Genomic DNA, 23,098 nt, shown 5'->3' with positions numbered 1-23,098 from the left:
TTTCTGGAGCCTTACTTGGGATTATTGCAGTGTCTCTCCTGGTACTTGACTCCTCCCCCACAAGTGCGAGAACATTCTGACCACTTCGACCAGGCAGACCACTGTCCGTGGATGGGCCGGGGTCCGAGTTCTCCAAGTTTTACACATTGGCCTTGCCGACACCACTGCAAAAGAACACGCAACACGGCTCCCATCAGAGGCTACCTGGGAAAGTTCAGGGAGAGGCACATAGCTACACAATCAAAAAAGGAAATGGGGTCTGAGAAGGCAGGAGGGACGGACAATATGCAAAGCTGTGACGTAGCCCTTCTTTGCTGTGTTTATAAATGCTCAGTGGCTCGTGGCAGTTTCCGGCATTTTCAAGTCTTCCGCTAGAGCAGTGATTCTCAATCTGTGGGTCACGACCCCCCACAGGGATCTCGAGCCAGACATCCTGCATATCAGATATTCTCATTATGATTCACTGAAGTTATGAAGTAGCAACGAAATAGTGTTATGGCGGGGGGGGGGTGTTGCCATAACACGAGGAACTGTGTTAAAGGGGCACAGCATTAGAAAGGTTGAGAAGCACTGTTCTAGAGAAAAGTGGCATTTCCTATCCTCATGCTGAGAGGAACTGTCTATGTAGAGAAAACATACAGATAAGATTCTATACAGTGGTTCAAGTATTCAGGCCGAATTACAAGGATCCCTTTGTTGCTTGCGGACAGGGCAATTATGGAACAATTGTAATGCATTCAAGACTTGATCACTGTGATTAGTCCACTATCAAAGCAGATGCAAGACACAGCCAATGTGCTTTACCCTATTCAACCGCTACATGCTCATCTCATATGAAATTAGCAACTTCATGGACAAACAAATTGCACCCATAGAAGGTGCCCATTTCAGACCCTCTGATGACTGGCGATCTTCAACATCCTTTGTTCAGAGCTTTCATTTGACTGTGAGTCACACAAGTGGGATAAAAATTCTTTTCTCTTAGCTTCCACTGTTACTTGTACCTTTGCAAGAAATTCGGGTTTTGCTCAAGTCCCCTCCTTCTCTTCCCTTCTCCCTTTCTCTTTCTGCTCCTCCTAGGAGGAGGGCTTGTGTTTGTCTCTAGAAGTATTGCTTTTTATTTTCCTTGATGTGTTTTCACTTGGAGCTAAGTCCTGCAAGACTTAGCATTACTGTATGCTTTCCTGAAAAACCTCTACACTTCAATCCAAAGGCCTGGGGTTTAGGTGATGTATAGTTTGGCTGAGAAGTAGGGTTCAGTTATAGAATTAAAGGGAGTCTGTTTGACTTCTGGTTCTCCCATTTCCCTGGATGAATGTTCAATATGTTGCTTTGTTGATAGTGAGTTTTGCTTGGTTACGTTTTTTTCTTTCTTAACATTCTTGCCATGGGCAGATCAATCCTTTTGTTGTAAGCTTTTCTTCTGTCTGAGTTAATTGCCATTTCTGAGTTTAAGTTTACATAATACTGTGGGGAACCAGTTGGTCATCTGAGGGTTTTTGCTACTGTTATCCTACATCTTTCTCACTGGGGATCATGGGACCTTTTCTGGGCTGACACAGGACAAAATGCCCATGGTCCCCTTAGCATCAGCAGCCAACACAGAAGATCAAGTTGCTTTGGCGTCTCAAGAAGAATAGGGGACCGGCACACACCAAGTCTTCTTGAATCCTTTCAAGCATTTAGGAATTAAAGACTACTTTGCATATGGAAGTTTGTAGGGAAACGCTGACTTACTCAGCCACACAGGGACACAAATATAACACACATAGCAGAATTTAGATTTCATACCTATGTAGGACTCATTCTGCTTCCTATAACCAAATGAATTACTGACTAGTGGCCCTCAATTTTAACCTACTTTCTTAGTTGGAAATGTGTTCCTTTATTTCTGTGTCAATGAATGAATGAACTGTGCTATCATGATCTCAGTATTCACCCTGGTCTTAGGTCAGGCTGCTGGCAGATTGCCTTCCTATGCCTTGGCAATCTGTGTAACAAATGGGAATTTACAGAAATCTACATATGGATGCAAATAGCACACATGCATACATAAAATTCTACACATAAAATGTAAATATTAAATAGATACCCATGTAATCTTATATATCACGATATCCCTAGTGTTTCTTAAATATTAAATATTACTGAGTAGTCATGACTTGTACTGCACCTTTTAAAATGTATTAGGGAACTTGCTACACAGCCTAGGCTGACCTCAAACTCAAGGAGATCCTTCTGTCTCAGTGTTTTGGATGCTGGGACTACAGAATGAGAGCCAGTGCCCTGCCTAAATATCTTAGCGTGTGATGATCTTTCTTTCTTCCTCCTCCTCTCCCTTATTCTCCTCTCCCTCTTCCTCTTCTTCCTCCTCCTCTTCTTCCTCTTCCTCTTCTGCTGCTGCTTCTGTTGCTGCTGCCTCTTGCTAAAACATTTCAAATGATTTATTTTATTTTGTGTGCACTGGAATTCTGCCTGATGTATGTGTGTGTGTGAGGGTGTCATACTCCTTGGAATTGGAGAAAACAGGTCCCATGTGGATGATGGGAGTTGATCTGAGTCCTTTGGAAAAGTAGCCAGTGCTCTTAGCCACTGAGCCATCTCTCCGCCCCTCAAACCTTCCTCTTTCCCCCATACACATCTTGAGATGGAAGTACTTGGCTTTCCCCCATTTTAGTTTCATGTGTCTGTGCTCTGCCTTCATTTCTGTACTCTCATAAAAGGCTCGCCAATTTAAACTCCAGTATCCACTTTGGTCTATGTACTCAGTACAGTTCACTTGACATTCATACTGAATTCTAAGCAAGGTTCCTTTACTGGGTGATAGCAGCTAGTGCTTAAGGAAGAGATGTCTGAATGCCAGTAACAGTTGATGGCTTCTGCTACAGGTTCTTGAAAGAATAAGGTTGACTTTTCAGTGTGTCTCATTTCCATACCTTCCGAGCCTTATCCTGATACTTGGTACTCAATAGTCACCAAGGAATTGAAATCACATTAAATGGCCAATTCTTCTCTCCAGGTTAATAGTGTTTTAAGAAAGTGAATTACAGAGATCAGCAACTGTATACCACCTCATCCTACGTTAAAATTCTATCACAGTCTTTCAAATGGACTTACTAAATCTGCTTCAATTATTTCTATGTCAAGGGCACCTTTCTTGCCATACCCTCGTAGGAAAAGGAAGACAATAGAAATAAATATGAAAGGTTGAATAGACAGTAATTTCTGTTACTCATGGGAATACCTGCCCCCTGGGGCTCTCTCGTGGGACATGGAGTTTAGCCCACAAATAGAATATGGCGGAGCCTATCAGTTGAGTGACATAGAGATATGTAAGGCAAGGCCCCATCTAAAAAAGAGAAACACAAATACAAATATCTGCATAAAAACGAATGAACTGGCTTATATTGAAATTCTGTTTTATAATCCTCGCCTGGCAATGCTGGCTACTTTAAAGAGAAGCTAGAAGAAGAAAAATGAAAGCAGCCAAGAAAAATGTGCTGTTCTATGGCTATAGTTTTATGACCTCAGCACCATTCCAGAGCTACAGACTAACAAGTGCACAGTTACCATACTCAAGCCGCAGACGGTCCCTTCTGCTGCAGGCATGAACTTGGTTTCACATCTGTGGCCCACTCGGTGGCACCAGAGTGATTTGCAAATGTCCTGAAAGGAAGAAAGAGAGAGAGAAAAAAAAAGTGTGGTGAGACTGATAATACACACAAAAAGGGAAGACAGTCAAAGCTTTGGGGTGCAGTATTTTACTTGGGGATGGATGTGATCCAACAAGTTCCTCAAAAGTACAGGCAAGTAGAGTTGGTAGCAGTCAAGTGATTTGTTGCAGTAAAGAGACATAGAGGAAGTGTCTGTGGAACCGGCATGCTCATGTATGTTTAGTGATTGGGGTGGTAGCACTGATTAAAGTCTGGACCACTGACAGTTTGGACCTAAGAGGTAGGTAGGTTGGTGTGTGTGTGTGTGTATGTGTGCATGCACGCACATTTGTGTATGTGTGTGTTTATGTACATGCGTGCCCATATGTGCATTCACGTGTCAAGGTCAGAGGACAACTTGCAAGCATCAATTCTATCCTTTCACCATGTGAGCCCTGGCAAACTCAAGGTCATCAGGCTTAGTGGCAAGCACCTTTACCCTCTGAGCCATCATCTCATTGGGCCTGAGGTCTGTTTTCTGATGACAGTGACAATATCCTGGGTAGCAGAACACAAGGGATGAGGAAAACAACTCTGACTCAGGCCGTGTCCATGGCATGTTTTGAGAGTTGCTACCAGCTCCAGGTCCATTTTTCTCTAGCTGTCAGTCTAAAAGTTATCAAACTATCACCTGACCCCACAGAGGTGTTCTTATGGACAAACAAAACACCGCATGGTCAGGGACCATTCTGCTTGGCACACACGGCTCCTAGTGTGTTGGCTGTTGTTACCATCATTGCCACGTTCTTGACCTTGAGATTTTCCAGTGCCATTGCAATCTAATTTTGACACTAGACCTATGAGGTACTTTGAAGGATTTTGAAGCAGTCTCTTAATAAATGGAATCAGGCCTTCCATCTATAAGGGCTTCCATACCAAGGTACTCTCAAGTTGAAGGCAGTTTTTGAGCAAGAGGTTTGAGGAGGATAGTTTGGACTGGAGGAAAAAAGGGTCTCCATGGAAACAGTTGAAGTCAGTCCTACGGACTTGGGCTAGAGGCATCATCCGTCCATTTGGAACAAAGATCATTTTGCTAGTGAGCTTCTTCAATCTTAGTATCAGTTCAAGACATAACTTTGAAGACTAAATAGGTTTGTTTCCTACAGCCAATGGAGAGCCGTGACCCATACCTATCTAGCAGCCAACAAAATGATCCCAGCACAGAGCAAAGAAAAGACCTAAGAAGAAAGGGAAGGGAATGGAGGGGGAGGGTGGTCTAGACACCACTGCCAAAGCCAAGCCACAGGGCTGAGACAAAGGGCAGCTGGAGAAGAGCAGGCAAAACACGGAGATTCCAGAGTGAAAGGAGACAGGCTGTATGGACATGTTATTTCCCCTGTGGTGAAGTGCAGAAGTCAAACGTAATTATAGCCGATGACATGCTTTAACGACCACAAAAACCCTCTGAGAAAACTCCCTTTCAAAGTAAACAAAAAATGGGGGCTTGCACTTTTTTTTTTGTTCATACCTCCCTTTCTCTCCCCCTTCAGTACATTCTACTTTGTCTTATCCATAATTACCTGGACTTAAGTCATAATTTAAGAGAAAGAGAAATAACCACAGAGACCCTAAGGTTTCATGTTGCCTGGATATGATCCCCCCCACCTCAACAAGACCGCATATTTAAGCTGTACTGGCTGTACTGGGTCCTGTCATTTGCTGACCCATGTTCTCTGGTTATATTCCACAAGACAAGTTCCTTCTAGTAAAATATGACACGTTTGTTGAAAATGTTTCAAAGCTTCTGAAAACTCAAGTTCTATAGGTTGTATACGTATCCAGATGCTCACCAGCCCTTCGTAAGCTGTATGATCATGTTGACTTTACCTTCAAAATCTAAACAATTAATCAAAACAATCGTTCCCACACCCATTGCTGCCACCCTGTCCCCTGACACTCTGCATGGCCCTTTATTCCGTACCCTTTATCAGACAGCAAGTTGTTCGGTTTAATTCCATCGCTACCCAGTGAATTCTCAACAAGGCGCTAGCTGATATAATGGCCCATAGTTGTATATGACTTTTTGACTAGTCACACCTCATACTTTTGAGAGTCAGATATGATACGTGGGTATCATATTCAATAACAGAAACTGTCCCATCATTATAGAAAGCTATACTGGCCAGCATTATGAGCAATAAGGAGCCTTCCATGTAAGTCAGTCAGTTCCTGTTACTTCTTTGTTTAAATCGCATGATGCTGTCTCACTACACTCAATGTAAATCCAGAGTCCTCAACCCCTTTCATGCCAGACACTGAATCTTCTTTATCCCTCTGATCTCATATCTTACATGTTAACTCTTGCTGCTGTGGTTTCATTCCCTTGGCTTCGATAAATCCTCCTGCTAAAAGCAGCTTACAGGGGGAAAGTTGAGTTAGCTAATAAGAATTCTAGGTTAAAATTCACAATAACAGAGAAGTCACAGAATCAGGACCTTGAAGCAGCCAGTCTACAATCAAATCAGAAAAAGAATCACTGTATCAATGCTTCCTTCATCTCCGCTGTCTTTCTCTTCTCTGATACACTTCAGAGCTCCCTGACTAGGGAATGGTGCTTCCCATAGTGGACTGGGTCTTCCTACATCAATTAATCATCAAAATAGTACCCCACAGACATCCCCACTGGCCAATTTGATCTAGATAATTCCTCATTAAGGCTTCCTTTCCTGGGTTATTCTATGTTGTATCAAGTTTACAGTAAAACTAAGCAGCACGCTTGCTTACAGCTGTTTTATCTACTCTGGCTCAGCACTCTGAAAGCACCTCCAGGTTTCTCCGTACACTGGCCTTTCCACTTCTTGTTCTATCTGTATCCCCAGTGAATGCCTAACAGTGGCTCACTTTCTTATTTCCTTCTAGTCTGCCTACAGTTCTTTCTCAGAACTCATTTGTGTGTATGTGCTTGCTTGCACATGTATGCGAGTTTGTGTTTATGTGTATCAAGGCTTTACACATGCGAGGCAAATGCTTTAAAACTTACTGATATCCCGGCATCATTAATGAAAATTGAATCAGTCGCCATCCTATCAACCTTACACCCATTCTCTTCCAAAGTCATTTCACCAATAATTTATTTGCTTATAATTTTTTATTTGATTACAATATTCTCCATGTATCATCTTCCTTCCTAACAGAATGCCACTGTTGTGAGGGCAGGGCACAATGCAGACTTCAATAAATATTTTTCAACAAGTCAGTATATGAATTAAAATGACTGACTTTATAATTAGAAAACAATCTCACTGGTAGTACAGAATCTAGCAGTCTTCAATAAATATGCCAGTGGTGGTGGAACACACCTTTAATTCAGCACTCAGGAGGCAGAGGTAGATGGAACTCTGTAATTCTGAGGCCAAGCTGGTCTATATAGTAAAAATATAACTCAAAATAAAGGTATGGGACTGAAAATGTTCAAAAAAAAACATAATAAAATTAGGCACTGCTGGGGATATTGGTCCAAGAAAGAGCACTTAACCAGCATGCAGGAAGCTCTAGGTTCAACTCACTATTGAAAAGACAAGACAAGAAAGAAAAGGACAAATAATCCAAGTCCTATTGCTCAGAATTTCCCCCTATATTACTTGATTGACTCCACACTGTTCTCTTCAGTGTGCTTAATGGGAAAAATGAGACACAGGGAAAGTCAGAGGAATTCTTCAACTGCTCTTAGCTGCAAGTCTCTCTGAGGCTGGGACTGAAACACCTTGTGTTTACTCTCTCCACCCAAGTGGAGAGCAGTAACCAACAGACAGTGTTACTGAGATCACTTTAAGAATCAAGTTTACTGAAATATCATTTGCAGCAATATGCACCTGTTTGAAGCATATGGATGTCAAAGCCCTGACAAAGTATACGTAACAGAGTAGACACTACCACAATCAAGACAAAACGTTAGCCACCCTTCAAAAGAATCCTCTTGGAGGCAACTGCTGTTCTGATATCTGTCAGATATTGCATATCTGTCCTTCAACTTCAGAGTATAGAATCGTACCAAATGGACTCATGGGTTTTTTTTTTTTAACATGTAGTTTTTAGTTCTCCATGTTTCTGTATATGGTTACTTTTTAAATAAGATAAACATATAAGTCTGTATTCAGTCACTGTCTTAAGGATATTTGAAGGTTGCCTCCAGTCTTTGACTCTTGTCAAAAGTAGCTAAGAACACTACTGACTAAGTCACTTTTGTCCTAAGTATCTTTTATGATTTCTCTCAGACAAAACACTTAGAGGGGATTTTCTGGATCCAACAGTACAGACATGTGCATAAAGATATAGCTATTTCTACATAAACCAATGGTTACATTTCTCAGTGTTCAAAAAGTTTATTCAAATGTATATAATCAAGAATTCAATCCATGTTGACTCAGAAGCCAGGGTTTCATAGCTTTCTTTTCTATTGGTGCTCTCCATGTGATCTTAGATTTATTTACTTCAATTGCCTTACTGTTGCATTCAAGGGGAACAATAACAATGCCATAGATTTTTCAATCAGTATATTAATGAAATACTGGATTCAGTCAAGGAGAGATCTAGAAAAACAAACAAGCAAACATTACAGACTAAGAAGTACTTCAGTATGGCTGCAATCTGAGGCCAACTGGTCTGCAACACAATCTAGTGTTAAACTGCACTTCCCCTTTTGCAGGGAAGAGGGGCAAGCCAAACTCTCTATTGGAGACGAGATACCTTTAGAAGATTTTTAAGAGAGAAATATGGCTTCTTTAGCCAAATGGCACAAACAAGCAATGTTGGGAATACCTTGTAGTGTCCAAGATGTCATCTCTTTCTGCATACACATGTGTATCAGGCATGCATAAGTGTGTATCCATGTTTGAATGTGGAGGGGCACATGTATGCATACGTGTTTAGAGGCTAGAGGTCAGTGTTGGGTATCTTCCTCAACTGTATACATTTTGCATTTGTTTTTGATTTTTATTGAGACAGGGTCTCCTACTGAAGCTGAAGATCACAGTTTCTGCCAGTTTAGCCCAAAGATCCCTATCCTGCCTTCTGAGCCTTGGGATCACAGGCTAACTGCCATGCTCAACAACCTGGATGTTAAATGGGTGCTTAGGATGCAACTCTGGTTCTCACACCTTAGCTACTGAGCCATTTCTCCAGCCTGAGATAACCCTTCTATCACATAAATCACCCTGAAGGATGAGAGAGAGGAGAGGATGGAAGCAAAATCTACTTTATGAAAAAGGGAATATCTAAAACAGTGAACCTTGACCATTGCTTGTCAACTATGGAGGACCTCCTGTTAGGTCAGACAAATAGCGAATAGGTTTTACACCAACTCAGGCAAGAAATAAGTACATATGATTCTAATATGGAACCAGAAGTTCATAATGGTGATACAGAAGATGGAGCATAGAGGAAACAGTTTTTAAGTGATCCTGGGGGGAGAAAGAGATGTATCTCTTGGGCCCCCTCTTTACCAGTACAGAATGATTACATGTTCGGCATACAGAAGGCAATGTAGTATTCTAGAATGGGAAATCCACAGACAAGGGCTAAACACATGAGAAATGAAATATTAAATAGAAATTTTGAAGGTGCATAAGGGCATTGATGTCACTAAGATGTACGTTTGTAAGGGAAAGGTAGTAGAAATTGAACAATGATGTGGTATATTACAGAGCGCTTGGGAGAAACTACTAGAAACTTTCAATTTATTCTTCCTTCTTTAAGCCCAATGTCAAATTCTTAAGAGGCAATACATCCATATATTCCAATGCCTTCTAGAAGAAATGCTCTCTGAAATGACAGGCACTCAAGTATTCACTAGTATTCAGATGTCTTCCCCACAATTTCTATTTGGTTTCAAAGTCTCTCCGTGGGCCAATCAATTTGGATGATTGTGCCCTAGGCATATGATGGTAATGGGGACAAAATCAACTCTGGGGTACTCCTTTTGTTCTACTTATGTTCACTCCGGGGAAATCACCAGCATGCGAACATTGATTGGCTCCTGTGCCATGCTTTAGATCTCTCGATTAGCATCACCAGTTCGACTTGATGAGCCAGCATCTATTTATTTTTGAGTGTATAACACTGAGTGGATGTTCTTCTCATCAACTGCTAGGGCAGTAACCCTCTTTAGGTTTGTCTAAATGGTATGGACCACCTCGATCATGATAGCCACTCATTTTTATGAATACTGCTTTTCCCTGGCTATGGTTTGAATCCACAGTACCCACATTTTTGGAGCTTAGTCTCCAGTGTGTCAACGTTGGGAGGTGGAGTCATTATCAAACAGGGTCTAGTGGGAAGATCTCAGATGGGTGGAGTTGTACCCTTGACAGAGGTTATTGTGCAGCTGTTTCCTTCTGATTGAAACATTCCCTCCTGGAGAGGGGGCTTTTAGGAGTCAGGAAGTACAGGTAACTTATACATCCCTGAAATCTCCTGTTATTTTTAAGGTTCACAGATCCATTCCAAAGGTTACACTGGCAATAATGAATTGCAGAGGTGAAGAGATTCTTCAAGTGCCCAAGCTGCTGCCAAGTTGGACAGAGAGTTCTCGGGATGAGATGCAACTTGCCCATATCACCACTCATGCTAGGTAGGCAGTTGTGTGGTATTTCTGTCCCTGAGTCATCCATGGACCTGTAAGGAAGCCTAAGAAACTCCTCAGTTTGCTAAGTTAGACTTGGGTAGAATGATCTATTTACTCTGTTGGTAGTGGGGGAGCAGGGATAGAAATATGCTTCTGAGTCCCCAGGGAATTTCACACAACAGAAACCAAAGTATTTTTCCTGTGACCCTAGTTAGTTCTCATGTGAGTGGGGGCACTATAATATCCTGGGTCTGGTTCCACTATCTCCCTGTCTGGCTTAACACTTGCAGTGGGATTATTTTCTTTTATACATTCTCTGGCCATGGACATCATCCATATTGTGACACGGTTAGAAAAACCCTCACTAGAGTTGACCAACATCAGTTCAACATTGTGAACCACTCTGTCAACTGTCAAGTGAAGCAACCTCTCTTGCTCCGTATGCAAATATGCTTTAGGACTTTTGTTACAGCCCTCAAACTGAAAGACCTACCATGGGATGGAGCAGAGATCAGTGTGGTTTGCTCTGCAAAGAAAATGTGAAGCTGGGAGAAGAGGGAGATTGGGCACAAGTAAAAAATTGTCTCAGATACCTCTATTGTTATGAAAAAGTCAAGCAAGCTGGTGGCAGTGATGTTGAACATGGAAGAGATCAAAAGAAAACACCCTTATGTGGAAGGATGCACCTAGACCCACAGAACAATCTCACAAATTAGCCAGAGAACTATTACCTTCTCTTTACTGATATGGACATGCAAGTCAAGGAAAGCTGCATCATTTGTTCAAGATTCTAGACAAAGTTGGAATTAGATGCTAACCCCAGGTCTGCCTTAACTCCCAAGGGTAGAGGATGTGTATGTGTTCATGAAAGCTTTTTATAAAAGAGAATTATTTTGTTTTTAAGCATTCTCTCTTTGTCTCTGTCTCTCTATCTCTCTGTCTCTCTGTCTCTCTGTCTCTCTCTCTCTCTCTCTCTCTGTCTCTCTCTCTCTCTCTGTCTCTCTCTCTCTCTCTCTGTGTGTGTATGTGTGTATACGTGTATTTGCACATAAGTATAGGTGCTCCAAGAAGCCAACAGAAGTTGTCAGATCTCTTGGAGCTACAGTACAGAAAGTTATAAGGAGCCTAGTGTAGGATTGGGAACTGTACTTAGGTCCTCTGGAAGAGCAAAAAGCACTAACCACTGATCCATCCCTCTACCTCTGTATTCATGCTTATAACCACCATGTAACCTTGCCTTTCTAGAAGGAATGGCAAAGTTCAGGAAGATTGAAGGGAAAAGGGTCAAAAGAGAAAATAATGACGGCACAATGAAGGCCTTGAAGATAAATGCAAAATATTTTTAATGGTATTTTAATGTGTTGAAAAAATATCTCTCTCTCTCTCTCTCTCTCTCTCTCTCTGTGTGTGTGTGTGTGTGTGTGTGTGTGTGTGTATGTGTGTGTGTGTTAGAGCACAGCAGGGCACTATGTATGACCATTAGAGGTGTGGCCATGACTCAGGTTATAAGCAAGATTAGAAAAATACCAAAGGCTAGTTCACGGGGAAAAGAAACCCACACTCAGGAGCCATCAATCAATCTCGCCTCCCCCCTCCATTGGCATCTTAAACCTTGTCTGCTAACCCAGACTCCCTTCCAGACAACCAGGCATCTCTAAGTCGGCCATCATTTTAGGTCTTTTCATTTAGAATTTTCATTTCCATCCACTATGCATTCCAGGGTCAACGAAGACTGAGATACCATCTTTTAAAAATATGATGTGGCACCAGAAAATGATTAAGGTGAGGTACTGACACCCTACTCGATGCCTGACACAGAACAGGCGTGACCCCAGTGGTGGAATGCGACTCATTTGGGAGCTCCCTTGAATTTCTAAAGGGAACCATACTTATGACTAGCTCCGTACTTACAACGTGTGCATATTCAAGGACTGAGAAAGCTGGTGAATCTCAGGATGAAGAGAATGAAGGGCATACTCAGGAGACACATTCTACAGTGAGTGGGTTACTCTGCCGAATGGGATTTAACAGGCAAATTGAAACAGATTTAAACTTGCCCATTTTCTTTTTTTTTAAAAAAAAAAACTACCACACTTGCCAACATAAAGCCCATGTGTCGTGAAGGACATGCACAAAAGATGTAGCTATGGTTTAGTTTTTAATAGTAGTGCCTTTAAATTACATCAACTTACACAGCTGTACGTCACACCTCACTGGATAGAGACTGTTTCTCAAGAATGGACTTCTGTTTCATAGGTGGAGTTCTCTTACTGAAAAGCATAAAGCTACAGGGATACCACATAAGTCAAGACAGCAGCTGCTGAACTGTCAGATGGGGGAAAACTGGTATCCAAGGAAGGAGAGGAAGAGGCTTAACTTCCACGTAGGTGATTTGTTTTGTTTAGATTTCATCATATAAAAGTTCTGTGGCTTTAGGCAAGCTGGATACTTTCTCTGGGATGTAGGTCAAAGGGGAGCAATAATTTTTACTTCAAAGTGGTTTTGAAGATGGACATCATGTGCAATAAATCTTTCAGTGGAATGCCTTTTGTAGGACGGAGGGTCATGCAGAGAGTGCCAGAATGACGGTGGTGGCAGCGGTAGTTAGGATGACATTGTGACTGCTGATGTGTGTTGCTGTGGTGATGGAGTAGAAGCAATAGGGGGAGGAGGAGGAAGAGAAAGAGGAGAAAGAGGAAGAAGATGAGGAGAAAGGATGGAAGTAGTGGGGGAAAGGAGAGGCTACCAACCTCCCTATTTCCCATGCTTCACATCTTCCACCAGGCCCTGGAAATAAATGACTTTATTCTTTTTTCCTTTAAAATCATGGCACATTTTATTGGCATTGGCTCTACAATGTCTCCAGGAATGCACCTCTTGACAGAGTGTAACATGGTCTCTCTTATTTCCACATAACTAGAATTTTGTATTTTTCTCACTTATCTTTGCTGTGATCTTCCTTCCCAAAGAGTGAGTCAAAGCGGAAACCATGCTGAGAATATGAAAGAGGCAGTCAACTTCCGGTATCACAGAGAGTTGTCTGCTGTATTAGTTTTCTTACACTCCGAAGGGCACACATTTATTCATGTGATGGTGATTTTTGAAGCCCACCGATTTAAACACGCATAAAGACAACAAAGGCCTTGGTTAGCAGGAGCCATCATTCTCAGCTTTACCATGAAGAATAAAGCCTGAAAGTAAGAGGCGGAACATTTTCTTCTAAGGACACAGACAACTGGTATTTAAACCAGGCATGCATAGTCTATGGGGGATATTCCTGGATAATTCATTGACAGGAAAATTACCACTTAATTATCATGCCAAACAAATGACATTTTGGAGATAACCCAGATGCTAACCTTTGGCCTCCGCAAACCAAATGTTTATCCTGTTGGTAGGTACAGGCACATGGCACATCCTTAATGCAAGTTAGACATCACAAGGAAACATACCTTCATAACCCCAAGGCTGCACAGCTTGGCTTTGGCTCCAAATTGCCACTTACACTGCGTGTCGGCATCATAAATCTGTCCCGGGAGTTTGTCCGGATATTTATACTGTCCCGTTTGCTTGGGCTCATCCACCAGACAGCCAGCCTGTGGTGTACTATATTGATAACACATCCTTATTAACGGCTCTGCTCATCTGTGGCCTTTTCTACTTAAAACTGCACCTCTGTGAGGGCAGTCATGCAAAGAAACATAGAATGTGCTCAGAGACACAGGCATATGTTTAAAGTTTTAAAAAAAAAAGAGTATGTTTTATTGCAAAGAGTGAGTCCAGTCTAAAAGGCTGGAATGCATACCATAATAAAGGGTTTTATAGGGGGCTGGAAGTTCTGGCCATCTAACTAATGCACACTGGGATTGGGTAGGGGATGGAAGTGTAAATATATGTAAAATCTCCCTTCTACAATCTCATCCCCACAACACCGGACAATTTTTTTTTTTACTGAGAGCCTACTGTAGGGTGAGCATTAGCTTAAGAAATTAAAGCACAGAATAGGTCAGACGCAAAGGATATCTGTCTTCGTGGGGTTTTAAAGTGGTGGTATACTTCTTAAAGATAGAACTAAGAAGAGATTAGGATTACATTGTCTCAAATAAGCTTTGCAAACAAAACAAACCCAAACAAAGTGATATCCAAAGAATCAGGAGGTTCTGGCTGTGCTGTTGTAGGCCTAGAATCCTAGCATTCAGGAAGGAGATGTTCGAAGCCATCCTAGGCATATATAAGAGACCTTGTGTAACCTATAAGAGCACCCCATAAAATAAACTTTAGAATCAGGGGCAGAAGGCAGAAGGGAGAAAGCTTCCCTGAGGGGTCTTGACAATGCGGTAAGGCTATTTTTAACAAAATAATCTCATTCCCAATTCATTTATGGAATCAAACTGTGCCATCACTAAGAGATGAATTAGCATACGATATTAAATGCAAATGTGGGGTCAGATACAGGGAGGTACTATCAGCCATGCATCCATAATGACTTTATAGAATTCTTGAAAGCCTCCTTAATGATTATGACTCCCATAAGGGCTGTTATGTGGCTGAAACAAGAAAATTCAATGGGCTTAACCCAGCAGTGAAGGTAATGTCAATTGCTGCCGTAGCTATCACTACTACAGAACTGCAGTGACATAATGATGGTAATTGAATCCACATGGAGCTCATCTTGATGTATGATATTTACTGAGCCCATCCTCACGTGATGGAGGAAAGACAATGTCAATCCCCAAACAATGAGCCTAAAATAAATATATGGTGATGTGGGTTATGATAAATCAGCAAATATCTGTCTGTTTTTACTCTGCGTTGGCTATCAGTCAGCCATACATGCTCGAATTTAATCTGCCTTGTTGATATAACTTTTCTGTGAACATTTCCAGCTAATATATAGTAGCATAGGTATGAACATATCAAGGACATCAATTTGTCGTGAAACTTCACTAATATCTGGTCAAAGGGAGCGATTAGAGTACACATATCTATGTGTTATGTCAGATCTCTGTGAATCAACATGGACCAAAAAGATGGATGGATACTCATGCATGCCACTAAGCACTGAGTTCATTTTTTTAAGGCTTACTCTTATTTTTTTTACTTAAGTGTGTGTGTCTCTGTGTTTAAGTATTTGGCAGAAGTCAGAAAAGAACATCGCTCTAGCTGGAGCCACAGGCACCAACATGGGTGCTGAGAACTAAACTCCAGTATCTCTGCAAGAGCAGCAGGTACTCTTAATTGCTGAGCCATCTCTCTAGCCCTGGGTTCATTTTTAAAATATAAATCAAATGCTGGGCTCTCCTAAGTTCTACAAGCTGGTGTGTTAGATTAAAAGTAAAAAGGCCATACATCTAGGAGTCCTGGAAGTAAGGGCAGGGAGAGAGAGGGGTAAGGAAAGGAGGGAGGGAGAGGTAGAAAGAGAGAGACAGAGAGAAAGAGAGAGAGGGGGTTATGAATTTTAGATTTTAGGGTCAGAATGAACCTATATGTGAGTCTTGAGCCTGCAGCATGCCAGCTGACAAACATTAAACAATTTATTCATGTGTGCCTATGTCTACGTGTTTGCACATGTGTGAACTTCTGAACACCACAACCCAAGTGTGCAGCTTAAAGGTCAACTTTCGGGAATTCGATTCTCTATCAACCACAGCACTCCCCAGTATGGAATTCAAGTAGTCAGGCTTGATAGCAGGTACATTTACTACTAGGCCATCTTGCCACCCAGCAGACAATATGTGGAGGGAACCTAGCATACTAATAGGCCTGAAATATATTTTCAACAACTGGATCATTGTAATTATCAGTGTCTTTGAAATGGGTATTTTTAGTCTTTCTCTTCACTGAGATACCAAAAGATATTTCAATGGAGTATTTGCCATTTTGTTCATTTCCCTTATGGGTGCTAGAAGTGAAACCTGGTGCTTCATGTGTGTGAGGCAAACATTCTACTGATGAGCTCTATCTGTAAGCCCTTCCTCCTTTACTCTTTATTCTTCAGACTGGCCCCAAACCTACATTTTAACCCAGGTTAGACCATCACCTTTCAATCATACTGTCTCAGCCTCCCAAGCAGTCACAATGACCAGTCTGTCCACCAGGCCTGGCTTGAATCTTTGCTTTCATACCCACTGAATACTGACTGCTACAGAACTGGACACAGACCCTAGAATTTTGTCCATTTTACCTGAGGAATTTCTTTAGATACTGTCGGCTGCAGGAAGACCATGAAAACACCCCATTGTTTCCAGTCAGTGTGGGTGACATGATGTTGCCTTCCGCCTTCCTGCAAGGGTTGCCTTCACCATCGTGAACCATGCCAAAGCTGAAACAGAAAGGAAAACTGCCTTCTGTGAAACCATGCTCTAAGTTAAGTTAACACCAGAAAAATGGGGAAAAAAATACACCGAGACCCAGCAGACCCAGGTGGGACATAGGAATCATGACAAAAATTAGTTACTATGAACTGCTGTATAATTTCTGCAGAAAAACTCAAATAATGTTAAAGACTTATTTATTGGCTACAAAACCAAAGAATGGTTTATCTGCTATGTATGTATAGGCTAGGACATCTTGGTAAAGATTTCTTAGGTTAGACCAGTAAGGTGGCGCAGCAGTTAAAGACACTTAAAGCCAAACTTGACTGTTGGAGTTTAATCCCTGGCGCACACAGGACACAAGGAAAGAACAGACTCCTACAAATCACACACACACACACACACACACACACATGCACACGCACACACAGATACATACACATATGCTCAAACACTCATGCATGCACACATGCATTCATGCATGAACTCACATAAAAGTAAAATTTTAAAATGAGCAAAATAATAAATGTTAAAAAGATTTAAGTGTCTTAAAGCTTAGGTGGCTCATTTCTAAAAATTAAAAATAGCCACCAATTTCTCCTGGCACCAATCCTAGAGCTATGGTACAGAAGTTCAGAGGAGGACGTAGGCACAGGAGAAGGTAATTATAAGCCCTTTCTTGATATTCATTCATAAAGCTAACACCATATAAATCTTCCCTCAAAAAATGATCAACTGAGTAGCTAAATTCTCCAATTCAGATTATAATTGAGTCGCCTCATAAAAATAAAGATCTTTACAAAGTAATGATGAAAACTGTTCAAAACATATGAGAGAAAACCAGAACTTCCCAGAGCTCAGCCTGTTAGAGAACACCGTGAATGATTTCTGAACACCATTCTTTCTATAACATTAGAATAATAAATTCCTTTGCAGAAAATAAGCATTACCGTCTCATTTAAATGCATTATATGGTGGGCTGGGAAGATGACTCACTGTTTAGGAGTGCTTGCTGTTCTTCCAGAGGACTCAAGTGTGGTTCTCAGCACCCATGACATCAGGTGTCTCACAGCTGCCCATAACTCTGATACCCTCTTTGAGATTCCCTAAAGACCACACATGTTGTTCCTAATTGGTTTGGGGTCTCTTTGCATGCAAAGGAAATGCTTTGTCCCTTGTTGTCTTAGGAAGTGCTACGAAATTCGTCTGCAGCCATCTTTGAAAAATATTCATGAAAGCAAATTTTGTGATGTTTCTTTCAAGAGGGGCAAAGCACACAGAGATGTTTATATGAATTTATCATGAATTTAAATTGTTCTTAATCTGATAATTTAAGGAAATAGAATCTGCCTCTTAAGTGTATATTCATATAAGCAGCTATGGAATTATAACTACGGGAAAAATATAATATTATTATATAGCTAGCTGTTGAAGGTAGGCTCTAACAAATGAGGATGAATATACAGGACTTTGCTGTGAGCTATGTCTACAATCTAGACACTTCTTTACTAGGGTTCTTTCCAATTTAACAAGCAAGTGAAGGGTGGCTGTATACTGGATGGTTATCAATGAACTCCCGGGGACTTAGAGGTGACCATTCCCAAAAACGTATTTACTTATCCCAAAAGACGTTTGGCAAAAGCATTTTTACATTCTTAGCTTTGCTAAATTCAATTCTTTATGCCTAAGTGGAGAGTAGAGGGGATTTGTTTGAAAGACATTCTTTCTAAATACGCAAAAGCCGATGAATGAAGAGCAAAAATTCCGGAAGGAGCAATGAAGAGCGGAGAGATTAAAGCCATTGTTCAAGGAGGGAAAGCTGCTTAATTAGAGCCTCACTGGAAATTTTTTTGGGCAAAAGAAAACCCCATTTGAATTCAATTTTGAGTTTCAAAATTTTTGCTTTTTCAAAAGTACTTTAATTGAATCTTTTGGAAGATACTTTTCTTTTTCCCTGCTCATTTCAAAAGCCCTCCCCAAGTCTCAGCAACTATCTGCTTCACTAACTTCATGCCCGAAAGGCCACATGCCAAGGTCTGCTCTTGAAAATGTATTTCACTTCTGCACATTCTGTGTGTTCACGTGAGCGTGCACATACTTGTATGCACATTCGTGTGAACCCCCAGAAGTTCAGCTCTGGTAGGGCTCCTCAGGTGCTCTTCACCTTTGTTTTTGAGGTGGCATCTCTAATTGGCCTAGAACTCAAGTATTAGCCTCAGCTGGACAGCCACTGAGTCTTGGACATCTAGCTCCTTCCTCCCTCAGCCCTGGGATCACCAGCATGAACTCTCATACCCAGGAGTTGAACTCAGATCCTAAAGCTTGCATAGCAAAAGCCCTTACTAATCAAACTCCCACCTAAAGCTTGCATAGAAAGAGTCTTACTAATCAAACTCCCACCTAAAGCTCACATGGCAAAAGCCCTTACTAATCAAACTCCCACCTAAAGCTTGCATAGAGTCTTACTAGTCAACCTCCCACCTAAAGCTCACATGGCAAAAGCTCTTACTAATCAAACTCCCACCTAAAGCTCACATGGCAAAAGCCCTTACTAATCAAACTCCTACCTAAAGCTTGCATAACAAAAGTCTTACTAATCAAACTCCCACTCCAACGTCCATTCCTCTCTTATCTGTAACATTTCTCTTTCACGATACCTGAAGACTACGGCTTCTTTTCCTTAACTAGTGTATTAGATTTGGGATTTATATAACTTTTATTCATAAGCAAGAATGGTTATATTTTTCATACTCAGTATTTTGAAAACAATTCAATGTATCATTGCGCTTGTGGGGGTGGATTTACATGTTAGCATGATTAGTTTGATTTATACAAAGGATGAGCTGTTTTAAGGATGGGGTGGCTTAGGTCTTTAATTCCAATACTTGGAAGGTTAAGGCAAGAGGGTCACAAGTTCAAGGCCAGCCGGGGAAATGTTCTGAGAGATTGTTGCCACATAATACGAGTTTAAAAATGAAGGGACATATAAGACTCAGTAGCAGAGAATGTGCTAAGCATAGTAACTACACAAAGGGAGAAAAAGTAGAATGGGCTTTAAGTGTCTTCACCAAAGGAAAACATTAATGAAAATAAATCATCTAGAAGACAAGAGAATCAGGTAAGTAATGTGGGGTTCATTTGCAAACCCAAAAACCATAAATGATGTAACATGATATAAAACAAACAAACAAACAAACACAAGAAAAATAACAAAAAACTCCACAGACATTAATTACTGGTCTTTACTGAACGTTGGTGTGCACATGAGTACATACATATAGGGGATAGCCTTGGGTATCATTCTTTAGGTATCTTCCTTCCTTTGCTTTGAGGCAGGGTCTCTCACTGTCCAAGAATTTGTCAAGTAGACTAGGATGTCTAGCCAGTGACCAAGGCAAATATTAGTGTTAGAGAGCTGTCTCCATATTGGTGGGTGTGGTGGTTTGAATGAATGTGGTCCCCATAGGCTCATATATTTGAATGTTTGGTCCCCAGTTGGCAGAACTATTTGAGAAGGACTACAAGGTGCAGTTTTCTTGGAAGTGATGTGCCCCTGGGCTTGGAGGTCTCAAAAGGCTTCGCCAAGACTTTATCTCTCTCTGGCTCCTACCAACCAATCAGAATCTAAGCTTTCAGTTACTGCTTCTGGGCCATGACTGCCTGCTCCCATACTCCCTGCCATGCTAATCATGGCCTATGCCTTTGAAATGCTCTCTTCTATAAGATGCACTGGTCATGGTATTTCTTCAGAGCATTAGAACAGAAACAAAGACACTTGGATTACAAGCAGGCCCCACCATCTTTGGCTGTTATTTTATGTGTGCTCATTGGATCAAACTTACGTCCTTACATTGGTGTGGCAAACAGTTTAGCAACCGAGTCTTCCGTCTACCCCTAAGTTCTTTCGGAGCTCACAGTCTGAAGCTTTATACAAGAAGAATCCCGTATCATTAATTAGATCAGTGATAATCATTAGGGGAAAGTCAAAGGATGACTTGGCCGGTTTCCATAGAGACTAGTGAATTAAGAAGCCACTCACTTGTGCCCTGACTCATGCGCAATGGTGAAGGCAAGGCCAAGTCCTGTGTCTTCATTGATGGTACAGCTTCGGTACTTACTGCACATCCCACTGATAGGAGCAAATCCTATTGAAAGATCAATTTCAAATATTAACACTAATTGGGTATAGACATATAGCGTTCAGTGGATTAGTACATTTAAGGGGTCTCCTTTATGCAGAAGAGTAATAAATGTCTTTATTGTCACAAAAATGTATATGACTTATCTAAGTTTACTATTAGAGTAAGAGAAATCGATATGGTGACAGCTATAGCCAGGTATAATGTTATCTTAAGAGTGTCTCTACTGTCTCGGGGTAGGATATACTTTCCAGTTCTTTCCTGATCTTCCTCTGAAGCAGAAAACATAAGCACGCCCAGGTAATATGGACAGATCAAATTCGCTTGTCTACCACTCCCAATCTGATAAAAGTCTTCATTCTCCAAAGTTACCTCCCTGCAAGGACAGTTATACAATCATTCCCATCATCTCTTGCTTCTATCTTGATCAACCTTATAGCCCATGGATACCTTTCTTTCCAGCTATATCCATTAGAACACAGCTTGGTGGCCACATAGGGTTAAACACATACTTGTGGATTAGATGTATCCATTTCAATGCCAAGACATGAGATCACCCAGTAAGTCTAATATGCAGGCACACATATGTGTCATGGGTGACATCATCACTTAACTAATATGCTACTTATACCACATGACAAAGGTAAGGAAGGATTATAGACTAGGTGATAGAGGTCACAGAGATGCTAGATAAGGGAAGGGGACTTGGTTAATGTGTGACTCACGGTGAGGCTGACTTGGTGCCTAGCTGACTGTTTCTAGTCTTGCTTCCAGTCCTACCTATTTAGGGCCTGGATATATAAAAGCCCTATGTTTCCTAATATGTGGTGTTTCTAATACTTGTTTAGAAAACACCATATATTGTACTGTACATATAATGTGTGTGTGTGTGTGTCTAAATTTCAAATTAGACTCTGAGACTCAGGCAGTTGAATCAATTTGCTTTGGGCAGCATAGTCCTCGGCCTGCAGATTCACAATGCGTGTGTGACTGTTTAAGCCTGCATGACAGGCCTCTTAGAGAGAATGACCTATGCAGCAGATCAGGGACTGATTCCTGGTGGCATGCTTGCTGTGTTCAAGCCTTTGTTTATACGTTTGTCTGCGGCTGTCTCCTCAGTATAACTTCATTAGAGAAAGCTCCACTCATTGGCTTAGGCACCGTCTGCAACTGGTTTCTCGCTAACATATCTGATGTGAGTAGTTGCCACTTTGCGGAATGGAGCACATTTACTGCAGAACCCTCTACAGCAAAACTTTGCAGACCTTGACGTGAATAACTCAATTTGTCCAAAAAACCAAAAGCTCAATGACTATTATGAGCAATACTATGGAAATACAGCAAGCAAGTAAAGGATACTGTTTTTATGGTAGATATCTTGTCCAAAAAAAAAAAAAAAGGGAGAATAGAATTCTTCAAAGTCAAGGAGCTTGCTAAAGAAGACACCAATGACCAGTGACATTGGTGAGGTGTGACAACAATCAACATTTCTTCTTCAGCTTTCCAGTTACATGGTCACGGTGCTTGTAGAATAAACTAAACCATGTTTAGTCAAATGACTGTCTTCACTTCACTGATCATCAGCCAGGGCAATAAAGAAAAATACCAGCTGACTGATACACAGATGCTCCATACCACAATGAAATCGTAAAGTAGAACACATTCACCATGGAACGAGGGAGCTATTCCACAATTAAAAGACTTAAATACAGTGAAGTGTCACATAATGACCTCAGGCAACAGTGGGGTGTTTATACAATGGTGGTCCTGTGGGAAAATGGTGTCTAGGGATGTCACAGCCATCTCAGATTCCGTGAGTACACTCTGAGATGGCTTCACGGAAACATTACCTAAGGACACAGCTTCTCAGAATTTGTGATGTGACACATGAGGACATCAGATCCCTTTGATAAGACTCAAAAGGGTCTCATCTATCAGAAAGCTGTCATCAGAATGTTATCCTCTCCTCCCTGCTAGTAGGTGTGTGTGAGAGATCTCGGCGTACCATACCTAGTGTGTCACATGGTTCATTCTTCCAGGAACAAATGTCAAATCCTGTGAGGAGGATGGCGTGGTCGTGTCTCTTGCCATTCTTCCCCACAAGGGCCGATTGCCACTGACAGAAGCTATTTAGAGACTGGTCTGCGTGGTGATTGATCAGCAATCCTCCCTATGGGAAAGGTGCAGGGATTAAAGAGTGATGATTTTGCCAGAGGAGAAAAGGTTGAACCATTGTGACTGTGGAGGCAACTGTAGAAGTATCATGTTTCTAGCGGAAGTTATCAGTAGGGAAAAAAAAAGCCACTGAACTAAGCTCTACCAAAAAATAAAATAAAATAAAATAAAATAAAATAAAATAAAATAAAATAA

The 23,098-nt window shown here is 41.2% G+C and overlaps 1 protein-coding gene across 1 annotated transcript in view; it reads right to left on the bottom strand.

The window, feature by feature from the left end:
- The window catches only part of Adamts18 (ADAM metallopeptidase with thrombospondin type 1 motif 18), a 145,033-nt gene that overhangs the window by 52,137 nt on the left and 69,798 nt on the right, over nt 1-23,098 (bottom strand). The window contains exons 7-12 of the mRNA XM_028768697.1: nt 22,739-22,898; nt 20,629-20,734; nt 16,460-16,597; nt 13,728-13,881; nt 3,571-3,666; nt 16-164 (exon numbers count right to left, since the gene is read on the bottom strand). Of these exons, the coding sequence (XP_028624530.1) occupies nt 16-164; nt 3,571-3,666; nt 13,728-13,881; nt 16,460-16,597; nt 20,629-20,734; nt 22,739-22,898 (803 nt within the window). The remainder of the gene's footprint in view (nt 1-15; nt 165-3,570; nt 3,667-13,727; nt 13,882-16,459; nt 16,598-20,628; nt 20,735-22,738; nt 22,899-23,098) is intronic.

Source organism: Grammomys surdaster, unplaced genomic scaffold (assembly GCF_004785775.1).
Source record: "Grammomys surdaster isolate TR1022 unplaced genomic scaffold, NIH_TR_1.0 187, whole genome shotgun sequence".
NCBI lineage: Eukaryota > Metazoa > Chordata > Mammalia > Rodentia > Muridae > Grammomys > Grammomys surdaster.
Note: the sequence above shows the minus strand (reverse complement) of the source record. Positions and strands in the feature narration are given on the sequence as shown.